General features: G+C 46.7%; 1 protein-coding gene across 1 annotated transcript in view; it reads right to left on the bottom strand.

Annotated features, from left to right (window-relative positions):
* The window catches only part of KL (klotho), a 54,801-nt gene extending 39,918 nt beyond the window's left edge, over positions 1–14,883 (bottom strand). The window contains exon 1 of the mRNA XM_075919193.1: positions 12,766–14,883. Within this exon, the coding sequence (XP_075775308.1) occupies positions 12,766–13,509 (744 nt within the window). The 5' untranslated portion in view covers positions 13,510–14,883. The remainder of the gene's footprint in view (positions 1–12,765) is intronic.
* Between the last annotated feature and the right edge of the window lie 424 nt (positions 14,884–15,307).

Below are 15,307 nucleotides of genomic sequence, written 5' to 3' on the forward strand. Positions count from 1 at the left end.
TCTTCCTTATCTGAAGGATAGCACTGCCACTTTTCTACCCAAGCACTAGTCAAACTTTGGGCACTTGGGAATGTTCCAAATGGAAGTATAGACAGACTATGGAGTCCTATATTTTCTTTAATGCTATCTGGTTTATTTACAAGGAATGTACAAGGTCTTGCTTCTCCAAATGTAGGAGGAATCAGAAACAAAACAATAGCTTCTTAGGCCTAGTTTACACTAGAAAATTAAGTCCGTTTAATTATGTCAGTCAAAGACAGAGCTGGTACTAAGTATAAGTAGACTAAGTAAATTGCTAGAACTTGAAGTAACTTTCTTATTTCATTATATAAAATGTACCTTATTTTATCAATTCCGAATTTGAAATGAAGATGCTGCAATGTTTTATAACTCATGAATGAACATTTCCCAAACATGCTGTGATGTTTGCCAGTGGTACCTGAGATTGTAAGGCACCTTGCTAATACCTACCCTTAGCATGAGGAAGCCTTACCTGTGACTTCTGCTGGTCTGTTCCCCTACTCTAACTACCAGCGCAAAACAACTATGCCATTGTAGGGCTAGGCAAGCCTCATTGTCTCTCTGTAGGTTAGCAATAGGAACACTCCAACCGTCAAGCCTCTTAAGCATCCTCCTCGAGGTCCAGCCCTGATCCATTGGACACTCACAGAATTCCCAGATCCATTGTTCCCAAAGGATGAGTGCACCCCTGCTTACCAGATTCATCTCAGGATCACTGCTCTGCTCATCCCAACTCACAGCATTTAAATTTGTTATTAGTGAAATCAAGTATAAATTTATTTAACAAAGCACAGAGACTGAAGTAATAAGAAGCAGACATAACAGAACAAATGGTTACATATAAAATAAAATCAGAACATACATTCTAGAACCTAGACTTATATGAACAAGATACTTTCATATCTTGTAGACAATGTAGAGTAATGTTCACTAGAAGTCTTTTCATTGTTTTGCAGACAGACAGCCTGGCTGTGACCTGCCTTTCTTATGACAAACTCACTATTAGTCCCTACGTAAAAGAATCAATGGACACAAATCTGATATTAGGAATGGCAACATACAAAAACCTGTAGGGGAACACTTCAATCTTCCTGGACACACAATTGCAGATCTAAAAGTAGCCATCCTGCAGCAAAAAAACTTCAGGACCAGACTTCAAAGAGAAACTGCTGAGCTACAGTTCATCTTTAAGTTTGACACAATCAACTCTGGATTAAACAAAGACTGTGAATGGCTTGCTAACTACAAAAGCAGCTTCTATTCTCTTGGAATTCACACCTCCAGATCAGCTGCTAGAAGTGGGCCTCATCCTCCTTGATTGGATCCACCTGGTCATCTCCAGCCTGATCCTGGCCTGCATATTTATTCCAGCTTCTGGAAATTTCCACTACATGCATCTGACGAAGTGGGTCTTTGCCCACGAAAGCTTATGCTCCTACACTTCAGTTAGTATATAAGGTGCCACAGGACTCCTCGTCGCTTTTGCAGATTCAGACTAACACGGCTACCCCTCTGATACTTGTCACTATTAGTTTGTCTTTTCAGTGAAGGTTCCTGTATGTTTCTTTGCATTCCCTGACACACCAAACTAATCCTTTGATCATGGTCAAATGGGATACTTCCCTCCAATTTTGTTTTTCAGTGTAGGTTTTGCAGTGTTTTCACGGACTTTTAGCTTAGTGTACACTTCAAATAAGCCTCCATTGTGAGATATACAATGCATAATAATAATGACCAGAGAAATATGTATCTGTTACCACCTGCCTAAAAGGAACATGTCTAATATAGGTCAAAGGGAAGTGACATAACTCCCAGACCTTAAGAACATATTTTTTTAGAATAGCAACAAAATTCCAAAATATTACCCAAACATACATTTCACAATAATAAGATTCTCAGTAGAGACCTCACATGCCAACCTTTCTGATTCAGGAAATCCATATATAGTTGGAACTAGGAAGTCCTTGGGTCATGCGTGTTTACATTTCTCTCCAAAATTGGCACCTGTGTGCATGCAGGAATTGGGCATGCAGTTTCACTAGCAAGCGCTTTAACATGTTCAACTTGTGGTACTATTGGACAGATCCTACAAAGATGACTTCTACAGGAAATAAAGTTGTCTTAGTACGTTACAGGAATCTCAGAACATTTTGCAGTATTGGGCTTTAAATCATGAGAACTACGGTGCATTTAAAAGAGAGCACAAGTAGTAGTAGTAGGTTGGCCAGGGGATACTACAATTTAAGAATTCAGGCGAATATTCAACATTAGGCACATCTTTAGGCACCTCAGTGTAATCAACACACTCATGCTTGCAAGTCCTGTATTCATGATGTACTTAAAAAATTCTCCATTTGCAACATTTCATTCCACAACTCCTACATATCAAAATATGGAACCTTATACCAGATAAGGAGCTGGATTGAGGAAAGAGACAAGACTGGTACAGGAATAGATTTGAACTGGATAGGCAAAAGGGGTCAAGTTTCAACAGAATTAAACAAAACAATCTGTGCCACTAGTAGTGCTTAATTTATGCCCTGGAACCTCTTGGGTTGGCAGTCCATAGTCTCAGCACCTGTGGGGTTTCTTAATCAGTTATTAAACTGAAAAAAAAACCTGACTAAGTCCCAGTGCCTCTTTCGTTACAAATTAAATACTAGCCACTAATGCTCACTCCCTTCTGAAGCCTGGAACGAAACCCAGGATTTTTGAATCTCACCAGGCTCTGCTGTCAGCAAATAACCATGAAAATTACTGAAAAAGTGCAAGTCTCATCCTCACCTAATGATGGGTCTACATAGAGGATAACCACCTATCAATGTTACCAGTTAACTGCCACTTGAGCTAACGGAGTATCTGTGTGGTGGATCTAACAATTCTCCACTAATGATCCAGGTGGGTGACAATGTGAAGCTCTGTGATGGACTGGGGAGAGGATTAAATACATTAAAAGCCAGAGGAAGACCAAGGACAGGGTAGGCCCACTGCTTAGTGAGGAGGGAGAAGCAGTAACAGGAAACTTGGAAATGGTGGAGATGCTCAATGACTTCTTTGTTTCGGTCTTCACTGAGAAGTCTGGAGGTGTGCCTAACGTAGTGAATACAAGCAGAGAGAGGGTAAGTTTAGAAGATAGGATACACAAAGAACAAGTTAAAAATCACTTAGGAAAGTTAGATGTCAGCAAGTCACCAGGTCCCGATGAAATGCATCCCAGGATACTCAAGGAGCTGATAGAGGAGGTATCTGAGCCTTTAGCTATGATCTTTGAAAAATCATGGAAGACAGGGGAGATTCCAGAAGACTGGAAAAGGGCAAATATTGTGCCCATCTATAAAAAGGGGAATAAGAACAACCCAGGAAACTACAGACCGGTCAGTTTAACGTCTGTCCCAGGGAAGATAATGGAGCAGGTAATTAAGGAAATCATATGCAAACACTTGGAAGGTAATAAAGTGATAGGGAATAGCCAGCATGGGTTTGTGAAGAACAAGTCATGCCAAACTAATCTGATAGCTTTCTTTGTAGGATAACGAGCCTTGTGGATAAGGGAGAAGCGGTGGATGTCATATACCTAGACTTTAGTAAGGCATTTGATACGGTCTCGCATGATATTCTTATTGATAAACTAGGCAAATATAACTTAGATAAGGCCATGATAAGGTGGGTGCATAATTGGCTGGATAACCATAGTCAGAGAGTTGTTGTTAACGGTGCTAAATCCTGCTGGAAAGGGTTAACAAGTGGAGTTCCTCAAGGGTCTGTTTTGGGACCCGTACTGTTCAATATCTTCATCAATGATGTAGATATTGGGATAGAGAGTACGCTTATTAAGTTTGCAGATGATACCAAACTGGGTGGGGTTGCAACTTCTTTGGAGGATAGGGACATAATTCAAAATGACCTTAGCAAGTTAGAGAAATGGTCAGAGGTAAACAGGATGAGGTTTAATAAAGAGAAATGCAAAGTGCTCCACTTAGGAAGGAACAATCAGTTCCATACATACAAGATGGGAAGCGACTGTCTAGGAAGGAGCATAGCGGAAAGGGATCTAGGGGTCATAGTGGACCACAAGTTGAATATGAGTCAACAGTGTGATGCTGTTGCAAAAAAAGCAAATATGATTCTAGGTTGTATCAACAGGTGTGTTGTAAGCAAAACTCGTGAAGTCATTCTGCCGCTCTACTCTGCACTAGTTAGGCCTCAGCTGGAGTACTGTGTCCAGTTCTGGGCGCCACATTTCAAGAAAGATGTGGAGAAATTGGAAAGGGTACAGAGAAGAGCGACAAGAATGATTAAAGGTCTAGAGAACATGACCTATGAAGCCAGGCTTCATGAACTGGGCTTGTTTAGTTTGGAAAAAAGAAGATTAAGGGGGGACATGATAGCGGTTTTCAAATATCTAAAAGGGTGTCACAAGGAGGAAGGAGAAAATTTGTTCCTCTTGGTTTCTGAGGACAGGACAAGGAGTAATGGGCTTAAAGTGCAGCAGGGGAGGTTTAGATTGGACATTAGGAAAAAATTCCTAACTGTCAGGGTGGTCAAATATTGGAATAAATTGCCAAGGGAGGTGGTGGAATCTCCCTCTCTGGAGATATTTAAGAACAGGTTAGATAGACATCTGTCAGGGATGGTGTAGACGGAGCTTGGTCCTGCCTTGAGGGCGGGGGGCTGGACTCGATGACCTCTCGAGGTCCCTTCCAGTCCTATGCTATATAATCTATGCTATCATGTGCCGAAAGTGTCCGTCTGCTATGTACATTGGACAAACATCTCAGACACTTCGCCAAAGGATTAATGCCCACAAAACAGATATCAGACAAGATCACAAAGAGAAAACAGTTTCTTGCCACTTTAACCAGAAAGGACACTCTCTAAATGACTTAGCCACCTGCATTCTGCTACAAAGACCTTTTACATCTGCACTTGAAAGGGAATCCTCTGAACTGTCATTCATGTTAAAATTCGACACTTGCCAACAAGGACTTAACAAGAATTTGAACTATCTCACCCATTACCAAGACAGTTTCCCCAATTATCACCTGTAATACCATTAACTCACAAACATCCCACTCTCCCTACCTTTAATATCATCAATTCACAGACACTTACCTTCCTTCCTCCCCCTCCCCCCCCCCCCCCGCATCCCCCTTCTGTTCTGCAATGTGATTTGTCCTTTTCATATTTGTTCATTTTTTTAATTGTATCCTTTGGTATATATGGTTGTGACTACTTTCTTCCACTATTTGATCTGAGGAAGTGGGTCTGGCCCACGAAAGCTCATCATCTAATAAACCATCTTGTTAGTCTTTAAAGTGCTACATTGTCCTGCATTTTCCTTCCAGTCCTATGATTCTATGAAGGGTTTCAGTTTGCTTTATCAAAAAATCAAGAATTATTAAAAAAAACTGTGTTACAACAACATTATTAAGGTTGCAAAATAAAGCACTGAAGAGCTTTGAAATGCCTGTGCAACTTTAATTCAGTCCCCTTATGCTTATACTTTATGGTATAAGTATCAGAGTAGGGATATAAGCGACTAATCAACTAGTTGCTTCCCCCCACCCTTGCTGCCTCTATCAGCCGGTTCCCCCAGCTCCAGCTCTGTGGGAGGAGGGGAAGGGTGCAGCAGAGGAGTTCCAATTTTGAAACGTACAAGAGTCCCCGCTGGGGCTCTTGTACATTTCAAAGCGGAAGCGCCACATGGAGTCCAGGGTCAGTAGGGGACTCAACCTGCAGCATTTTAATCCAGGTGGCTCTTGCTACATTTCAAAGTGGTAGCACTCTTATCAACTAATCAAATAGTCAATGGCAATTCCATTGACTATTCAATTAGTTGAATAATTTTAACATCCCTATATCAGAGGAGTAACCATGTTAGTTTGTATCTGCAAAAATAATGACGAGTTCTGTGGCAACTTAAAGACTAACTGATTTATTTTGGCATAAGCTTTCCTGGGCAAAGATCACCATCTGATGAACTGGATCTCTACCCATGAAAGCATATGCCCAAATAAATCTGTTAGGGCACGTCTACAGAGAGGAAGATTGACACTCCAGTGGTTGATCTTTGGGTGTTCAATTTAGCAGGTCAAGTACAAACCCATAAATTGAATGTTGAGGGCAGCTTCGGCCAGTGACCGGTAAACCTCCTTTTTTTAAGAAGTAAGAGAAGCTGGTGGGAGCATTTGCTACTGGTTTGCCATTGGTTTCCCACTGCGTGCATGGTATGGAAATGCAATTTAAGATATGTTGACTCCCGCTACACAATTAACATAATTAATGTAGCTCGTGTTGCATATCTTATTTCGACCTTCCGCTATAATGCAGACTAGGCCTTAGTCTTTAAAGTGCCATAAGCTTCCTCATTTTTAAAGTATGAAACAGTTTTTCAAGATCACATACTTTTATTTTCTATGTTTGTCTCGTTTAGTACACTGAATGGAATAATTCTGCTACACATCTTCCATGTATTGCAACAAATGAATATGGGGTCCTAAAGCCTCCTTCACATCACAACTCTGATTCATCCCCAAGCAAAGTCACCCTGTGCACTGAATGAGGTAGAGATCCTCTCTAAAAATAGCCTTTAAGGATAACATATTATTTTAATCCACAGCTTTTGAAGGTCTTTTAAAAAGAGGACCCTGAGAACTTAAATTAATAACTGCTGGATATTAAAAGCCACAGACTTATCAGAGACTCTAGTTTTATGGCTCATTAAAACAATTTGTAATACATCTAGCTGGCTGCTACCCTACTTAATTACCCACTTAAACTTAAGAGTTCTCCATGAACAAAACCCTTATGCCTAACTATCTGTTCTATCTTGTATTTAGTTTGGACACTCTACCTTCTCCAGACCTGAAGAAGAGCTCAGTGAAGCTTGAAATCTTGTCCTTTCCACCCACAGAAATTGATCCAATAAAAATAATGCTTCATCTATCTTGTCTCTCTAAATCTTAATCACATTATTTTAATGCATCTTTATGTGTGTAATTAGAGAAATCCATAAGGAAGCAAATAAAGAATTAATGTTCCTGCTCCAAGAAGCATGCACCTAGGGCCCCCAGGCTGTAGCCCTTACTCATGTGAGCAGTCCCACTTAGTTCAGTAAACTGTATAAATATTAACACGAAATGAAATTACACACTTGACTTGAGTAAAGTTACTCAGGTTCTTAAGGGCATCAGGACCTTAAAATAGGCTGAAATTGCGCCATTAAGTGTTCAACTTACATTATCGCCCATTATCTACCACAGAAAACCTTAAGGCTTATGTATCAGGCAATGATGTAAAAGGTTCAAAAGTAAGAAAGACAAGAGCTAGGCTTTGTCTACACATCCAAGTTTAAAGTGCTGCCCCTTTAAAATAGCAGTGTGATCACAGCATGACCTCTGAAGGAGCTCTCCCAGTGCCTTAGGTAAACCACCTCTACCAGGGGAACAGCTAACAGCACTGGGAGCCTGTTTACACTGGCACTTTACAACACTAACTCGCTGAGCTGACATAACGTTTTTTCACTCCCGAGCCAGAAAATTACAGTGTAATAACTTGTCAGAGTAGATAAGCCCTTAGATCAGGCCTGTGTAAAATACCCTCCCTGGGCCAGATCCAGCCCAGGGAGCCACCTGATCAGGACCATGGACGCAGCAGGAAGTAGGGTTACCAGATAATTTCAAAAAAATACCGGACACACTTGATCTCAGATGGGGGGGGCAGCTGGGAGGGGAATGAGGCTGGCCGAGGGGAGTGTCTGGGTGTCTGGCTGATGAGTCTTGCCCACATGCTCAGGGTTTAGCTGATCACCATATTTGGGGTCGGGAAGGAATTTTTCTCCAGGGTAGATTGGCAGAGGCCCTGGAGGTTTTTCGCCTTCCTCTGTAGCATGGGGTACAGATCACAGCTAGAGGATTCTCTGCATCTTGGGGTCTTCAAAGTATTTGAAGGCTTCAATATCTGAGATATAGGTGAGAGGATTATTCTAGGAGGGGTGGGTGAGATTCTGTGGCCTGCACTGTGTAGGGGGTCAGACTAGATGATCATAATGGTCCCTTCTGACCTTAAAGTCTATGGGTATGTCTACACTACAATGTTAGTTCGAACTAACGGACACTACACTACACTACACTACACTAGCGCTCCGCTAGTTCAATTTGAATCGAATTTGAATCGAACTAGCGGAGCGCTTAGTTCGAACTAGGAAAACCTCATTTTACGAGGATTAAGCCTAGTTCGAACTTACTAGTTCGAATTAAGGGGTGTGTAGCCCCTTAATTCGAACTAGTGGGAGGCTAGCCCTCCCCAGGTTTCCCTGGTGGCCACTCTGGCCAACACCAGGGAAACTCTATGCCCCCCTCCCGGCCCCGGACCCCTTAAAGGGGCACGGGCTGGCTACAGTGCCCGTGCCAGGTGCAAGCCTGCCAGCACCCAGCCAGCAGACCCTGCACCTGGCACGGCACAAAGCCACCCACCCGATGTCCCCCAGCCCACCCCCTCTTACCGGGACCAGGCTGGCGGCTCCCGGGAACTTGCCCGGGACCGCAAGAGGCGGGCACCTTCCTGGGCTAGTGCGGACATCGTGGACCTCATCCACGATCTCCGCACTAGGCACAGGAAAGTAGCCGTCTAGGGCAGGAGAGCTGCCAGCCTGGCTACCCAGGAGCAGGTGTGCATGAAAATCAAGGGGGTCCACTGAGACCCCCGACCCTGAGCCCTGAGCTTACAATGGCCATCCTGGGTCAGACCAAAGGTCCATCTAGCCCAGTAGCCTGTCTGCCGACAGCGGCCAACCCTAGGGACCCTGGAGGGGATGGACCGAAGACAGTGACCAAGCCATTTGTCTCGTGCCATCCCTCTCCAGTCTTCCACAAACTTTGGGCAGGGACACCACTCCTACCCCCTGGCTAAGACTACTCCATGGAGCCAACCTCCATGACTTGATCTCACTTCCCTTTAAACTCTGTTCTAGTTGTAGCCTTCACAGCCTCCTGCAGCAAGGAGTTCCACAGGTTAACTCTTTGCTTTGTCAAGAACAACAACTTTCTCTTACGAGTTTCAAGCCTGCTACCCAGTCCTTTCCTTTGGTGTCCTCTAGTCCTTCTTTATGGGAACTCAGGAAGAACTTTTATGAATGCACCCTCTCCACCCAACCCCTGCTTTTAGAGACCTCTATCCTGTCCCCGCTCCAGCTCCTCTTTTCTAAGCTGAACAGTCCCAGTCTCTGTAGCCTCTCTTCATCTGGGACCTGTTCCCAACCCGTGATCATGTTAGTTGCCCTCCCCTCTCCCAGCCTTTCTCTTCCCCTCTCCCACCTCCTTTTCCCAGTCTCCCCCAGTTTTGTTCAATAAAGACAGAGTCAATGTTGGAAGAAACGTTATCTTTATTTTGTACATCAATAAGAAGGGGGGCTAGGGAAGGGTAAGTGGAAGGAGGTGAGGGAGGAATGGGGTACGAGCCCCCGATGGGGAGGACTGGGCTGGCTCTGCGGGCTTCTGGGGGTGGAAGCTCTCCTGCAGCCCCCCGATTGCCCCCTCTCCCCAGATGGCAGCCTGCGGCAAGTGCAGCCGGGCTGATGGCCGAGTGGTGTGATGTGCCCAGTGTGGGTACTCCGGGCAATCCAAGCCAGGACTGCTTTGCAAGCGGGGCACCCCTTAGAACTGTCTGTCCGGGGTGGGGGTCGGGACCCTTTAAGCGCAGCCCTCGGCTAGCCTGAGACAGCATCTCCACGCTCTAAGTCCTCCTCTGATGCCCTGCCGGCACTGCTTCTGGCCATCCTTAAGCCCTGTTCAGGGTCCACTCAATGTGGACTTGCTAGTTCGAATTAGCAAAACGCTAATTCGAACTAGTTTTTAGTTCTAGACGTGTTAGTTCGAATTAGCTTAGTTCGAATTAACTAATTCGAACTCAGTTAGTTCGAATTAGTGCTGTAGTGTAGACGTACCCTATGAGTCTATGAGTTGGCCAGGGGAGATAGGGTGGGTGGGCGGGGGGGTGAAGAACAGCTGGGAGGAAGCAGGGCTGGCCAGGAGGGGGTTGGGGGAAGAGGGGCTGGCCGGGGGGGAACCAGCCAGCAGGGAGCAGGGCTGGCCTGGGCACATGTAGATCCCGGGGCGCTGCCCGTCCCATGCACGGTCCAGATGGGGCGCACAAGCAAGTCTAGCCCCAGGGATTCCATCGCGCCCTAGCCCCGCCCCCACCCCCCTCCTCTCTAGTGTGTAATTGCATTCTGCCTGGCTGGTAGCCACGCTCACTCAGTGTGAGCATGTCCCAGCCAGGCAGTACGCAACCTCAGGCTCATCCTAGCTGTTCAAAAACCACATGGCCTCTGCAGCCAGTGCTGGGGCGGGACAGGCAGGAAGGCTGCTTAAGAAGGCTGCTGGCTGGGAGTCAGCAGGTAGACTCTGGCACCCCAACACTCTGCTCCCCAGCCCACATTACCCAAACCCTCTGCCCCCCCTCCCGCAACCATATCCCCTCCCAGATCCTGCACCCCAGTCCCTGCCCCAGGTCACAACCCAAACCCTCTACCCACCTCCTGTATCTCTACCCCACATAACCCAAATCCTCTGCCCCCATATTCCCTCCCAGATCCTGCACCCCAATCTTGTCACAACGCAAACCCATGCACCCCCTCCTGTACACCACTCCACTGCCTCAAGTCACAACCCCCTCTTGCCCAAGGTCACAACCCAAACCCTTGCACCCTAGTCCCCTACCCAGGTCACAACTGCTTCCTTCACCCAAACCCCCGCCCAGATTCCATGCCCTCTCCTGCACCCCAATCCCTTACTGCACGCTCTCTTCTACACCCATCCTCCATCCCAGACTCTGCACCTTCCCCATTAATATGGAAAAGTGCAGCCTTTCAACACTTTCCAAATTCTTAGACTGGCCCCCTCATCAAAAATTATTGCCCATACCTGCAGGTGCTTTATGAACGTTAGCACCTCATGAATAATCTTTTATGACTCAAAGTAGTCTATTACACTTGAGTATCACTCCAGCTAGCAATTAGACCAGGTTTAGAGTTAAAACTTAGTTTAATTTAGCTATGGGACTCTCAGTTGTGAAAAATCCCCAAACCTAAGCACTGTAGCCATGTCAACCTAGCCCCCAGCATAGACACAAGTAGGCCGATGGAATAACATTGACCTAGGCCAGAAGTTCTCAAAAAAAAAACAAAAAAAAAAACGGTTTTGGTGGCCTCGGAATGCAGCCACCAACTCTTGTTCTCACATTTTTTCCTAAAATACTGGATTAGCTTTAGTAAAACTAGAGTTATTTAGGAATGATTTTCTCTTCACTGTTTTCACAGAAAAGGGGAGAGGGTACAATAAACATTTTGTCAAAGTTGTGTCCTGTCAAGAAAACATACAAATGGAAAATTTTCAATTAGCTCTATCATCTTCATAAATGCATGAAAATATTTTTCTCAAGAATATGAAAACATTCACCATTATACCAAATGTTTCCACTGAATCTTTAAGGAGATGCTGCAAATTAACATATCTGAATGTGTCAACTAATACAATTACAGAAATAGAACAGAGTATACAAATCTTTTGGAGCACAAAATTTAAAGGTCTATAGTATGTTAAAGAACGAAACAATGTGAGGCTTAGTTTAATTTATTTTCAGGAGTTATGGATGACTGTAAATGCAAAGAGCAGCCACAACGCCCTGAGTATTTAGATATTGTTAAGGAATAAAAATGTAGTGTATTGCCCAGCTCAATGTAATACTGTATCTTAGGGGTGGGGAACCTGCAGCCCCCAGCTTGCTTGAATCCAGCCCCCAAAGCTCGCGGCTCCCCCCACCCCCAGCACTGGGGAGCCTGAATTGGCCACCGTGAAGCTGGAGCACACAAAATCTACTTCCTGGGGGTCAGCAGCCCCTGACCCAAAAAAGGTTCCACAACCCTTCTGTATGTATTTACACAGCACCAATTCATATTTTATCTTAAATTTCTCATTTATTTCATATTTGTAAGAGTCTTTTAACAAAACATTATTTGAGTGTAGAAGACACTATATCATCCCATCACGCAGGCAAATGAGGCTGAAACTTTTATATTATAGGTGATACAGTTTGAATTTGCAGATTTCCTATAGTGACAATTTTAGCAGGGATGCCAAATGTATTTTAACTTCTCTGAGAGCAACGAATTCATAAAGTCTGCCAATAGCACAAAAGTCCACAAGATGATACACATTAGGGACTGGAAGATGGATATTATTTGCAAGCAATCTACACATTGGGAGAACGCCTCATCTCCTTTGCCTGCGCTGAGTCCCATTCATCTACTCTAGAAAACACCCTCCCTGTCTCAATAAATGCCGATTTAACAGATTCAGACATTTTCCCAGCCGTTCTTAGGGCAGGCTACATCGTTTGCCATTCTCTTCCCGGGAACCCTCCTTCCACGTTTCTTAGATCGGCAACTCCTGCAAAGGCATTTGCCAACTTTGGCCAAGCCAGTGGAAATCGGCACCAACCAATCTGATTTTGTCAACCCCAGCTCCTCAGCCGCTTCCTGGGTGTGTCAACGAGAAAGCCCCTTTCCCTCTCCTCCAGCCATCCCAGGTGCTCTTTCCTGGCCAGCCCGCTGGGGGAGGAGTTTTCTCTCCCCTCCAACTCAGAGGTGAGGCGAGGTGGGAAAGGAGACCGAGACGAGGCGCTTTCTTCTCCCGCCCTCCAGCTCTCCAGTTCAATCATTCTTCCCTGCCCCGCCACCGCCCTTACCTGCAGCAAGTTGTGCGCCGCCCTGTAGCCCAGTGGCGGGCCTCCCTTGACGCCCGGGGGCAGCCTGCCGGTGGCGTAGCCGTGCCAGGCCACCACGTAGGGGTTGTCGATAGTGAGCCAGTAGCGGACCTGGCCGCCGAAGTGCCTGAAGCAGAGCTCGGCGTAGTCCCGGAACAGCTCGGCCAGTGCCGGGCTGGCCCAGCCCCCGTAGGCGTCCTGCAGGCGCTGCGGCAGGTCCCAGTGGTAGAGGGTCACCACAGGCTGCACGCCCAGCTGGCGCAGGCGGGCCAGCAGGCGGCCGTAGTGCGCCAGGCCGGCGGGGCTGGCGGGCGCGGTGCCATTGGGCAGCAGGCGCGCCCAGGAGAGCGAGAAGCGGTAGTGGGAGACCCCCAGGCGCCGCAGCCCCTCGGTGTCGCGGAACAGGTTGTTGTAGCTGTCGCTGGCCACGTCCCCGCCCGCGGGGCTAGGCGGGGGCTGGCGGGCGCCGGCCGGGTGCGCGAAGGCGTCCCACACCGAGGCGCCTTTGCCGCCCTGGCGCCAGCCCCCCTCGGCCTGGTACGCAGCGCTGCCCGCCCCCCACAGGAAGCCCGCGGGGAAGGTGTCGTAGAGGAAGAGCTCGTCCTCCGGGTAGGGCAGGCGGGCGAAGCGAGCCCAGGTGCCCGCGCCCTGCCCGGGCTCGGCGAGCAGCGGGCGGCCGCGCAGCAGGCAGAGCAGCAGCAGGTGCAGCGGCGCCGCACGTGTCATGCTGCTGCCGGCGGGGCGGAGAGGGGACGCGTGTGAGTGAGCGCCTGGCGGCCGCCCCGCAGCCCCTTTATCCCCTCCCCGCCCCCCGGCGGGGCTCGGCCATTAATCATTACCTAGGTGCCCAGCGCCCTTCTGCAGCCTCGGCCCGGGGTGAGCGGGGGGTGGGGGGGCAGCTGAGGAGCGACGGGGCGGGCCCCCGCGGCCGGTGGACGGGGACCAGCTGCCCCCAAAGCTCCAACTCTTCTCCCTGGAGACGCACCCGTAGCAACGACAAACAAGCCCTCCCAGCGCTGCCTTCGGGCACAAGCGCCGCGGGGCCCAGGGCAAAGGGCGGCAGGGGCTGACGGTGGAAATCGAAGTGCGGCGCTGGGATGCCTGGGGATCTACAGCGCCCGGGATTCGCATCGCGGGGCCCGACCCACCTTGGAAAACGAGTCCCTTGCTGCGGCCTCCTTGCTCGGATTCCTTCCCGAGAGGGAGCCCCGTAACACCGCATGGGGATGTTTTCTTTGAACATATTAAATAAATGACCGATGGCGCCCAAAGCCAGATGGGAAATACTGTAGTTTGGTTCCTAGAGAGCAGCATGACATACTGTATGGAGGAGGGGGGACATCTCTCTGCACCAGCCCAAATCCGACTAGGGAGATGCTTATTTCTATGTGCCAGCCTTAGGCTTTCGCTGTGAGAGTGACCACGCTTTTAATCAGAAAGCACGGGTGCAGATTGGATTTACTGGACAGAAGAGACGAGTTAGCGGATCGCCAACTGTACCAAAGTCAAAATACAGCAATCTTCAAGAAACTTTTTAACAGGCGTCTAAACGTCTGCTCTTTCAGAGCTCTTGAGAGTAATGTATAATTAAAGTGCCTTTCATGGACGTTTCTCCCCCTTTGCGCACGGAGAAGAAAGAAAGGGGGAAAGTACAATACCATACTGTAATCTTAGCTCCTCGGACAGTGGAAAAACTGGCTGTGACGAGCTAAATGTAGGCATGTACTTAAGACTAGGTTTATGCTGCTAACTGGAAGGCTGCACTTTGACTCGTTGCGTTCACAAGTTAGAATCACACCGATAATCACAGGGATGGCCTTATATCACCCTGGAGTCACAACTCCCTTGTAGTGTGCTTACATACAAGTCTAGTTGTTTTCAATGTTAGAGGCACAGGCCTTACAACTATATCCTATAGAAAAGTACCCTAAAATAAATGTAGCCCATGTTTTTCAATCCACCATCTATTTCATGTTACAATATCAAGAGTCACCTCTGCTTGGATCATTCCACTCATGCCATAAAAAAAATTCATGACCAAGAGCTATATTACCCATGCATATACTAGTTTCTGGGTAGCCACTCATGGGCAATATTCTGTTTTTCTTTCTGGAGGTGAAGAGTACAGTGTATGGTTGTTTGCTGCATGCAAAAACTTTTCAATTAGAAATGCCTCACAGATCTTCATTGGGCAAAACCCATCAAGCAGTGTATTTAAGTTTAATGATTTAGTCACTCCCTTTAATTGCTTGTGTGAATGTGATATGTGGACTGTTTGTAAAGGTCAGGTTTCAAATGGATACTCTTTATCTCGTTTAAACCAAAAAATCCAACTAGAGCAGTCAATAAAAAATGTTGAAAAGGCCAGTATTTAAAATTCAAATATTTGAACTCTAACAGGTGGGGGCATCTAAAAAGCAATATGCATCTGCTAGAGAGGCTAATAATTACAAATAGATGTTCCCAGGAGATAAAGTTATTATTTAACCACAGAATGAAAGTATTATGATAATTTAACTATTTT

Source organism: Pelodiscus sinensis, chromosome 1, assembly GCF_049634645.1.
Source record: "Pelodiscus sinensis isolate JC-2024 chromosome 1, ASM4963464v1, whole genome shotgun sequence".
Taxonomy (NCBI): Eukaryota; Metazoa; Chordata; order Testudines; family Trionychidae; genus Pelodiscus; species Pelodiscus sinensis.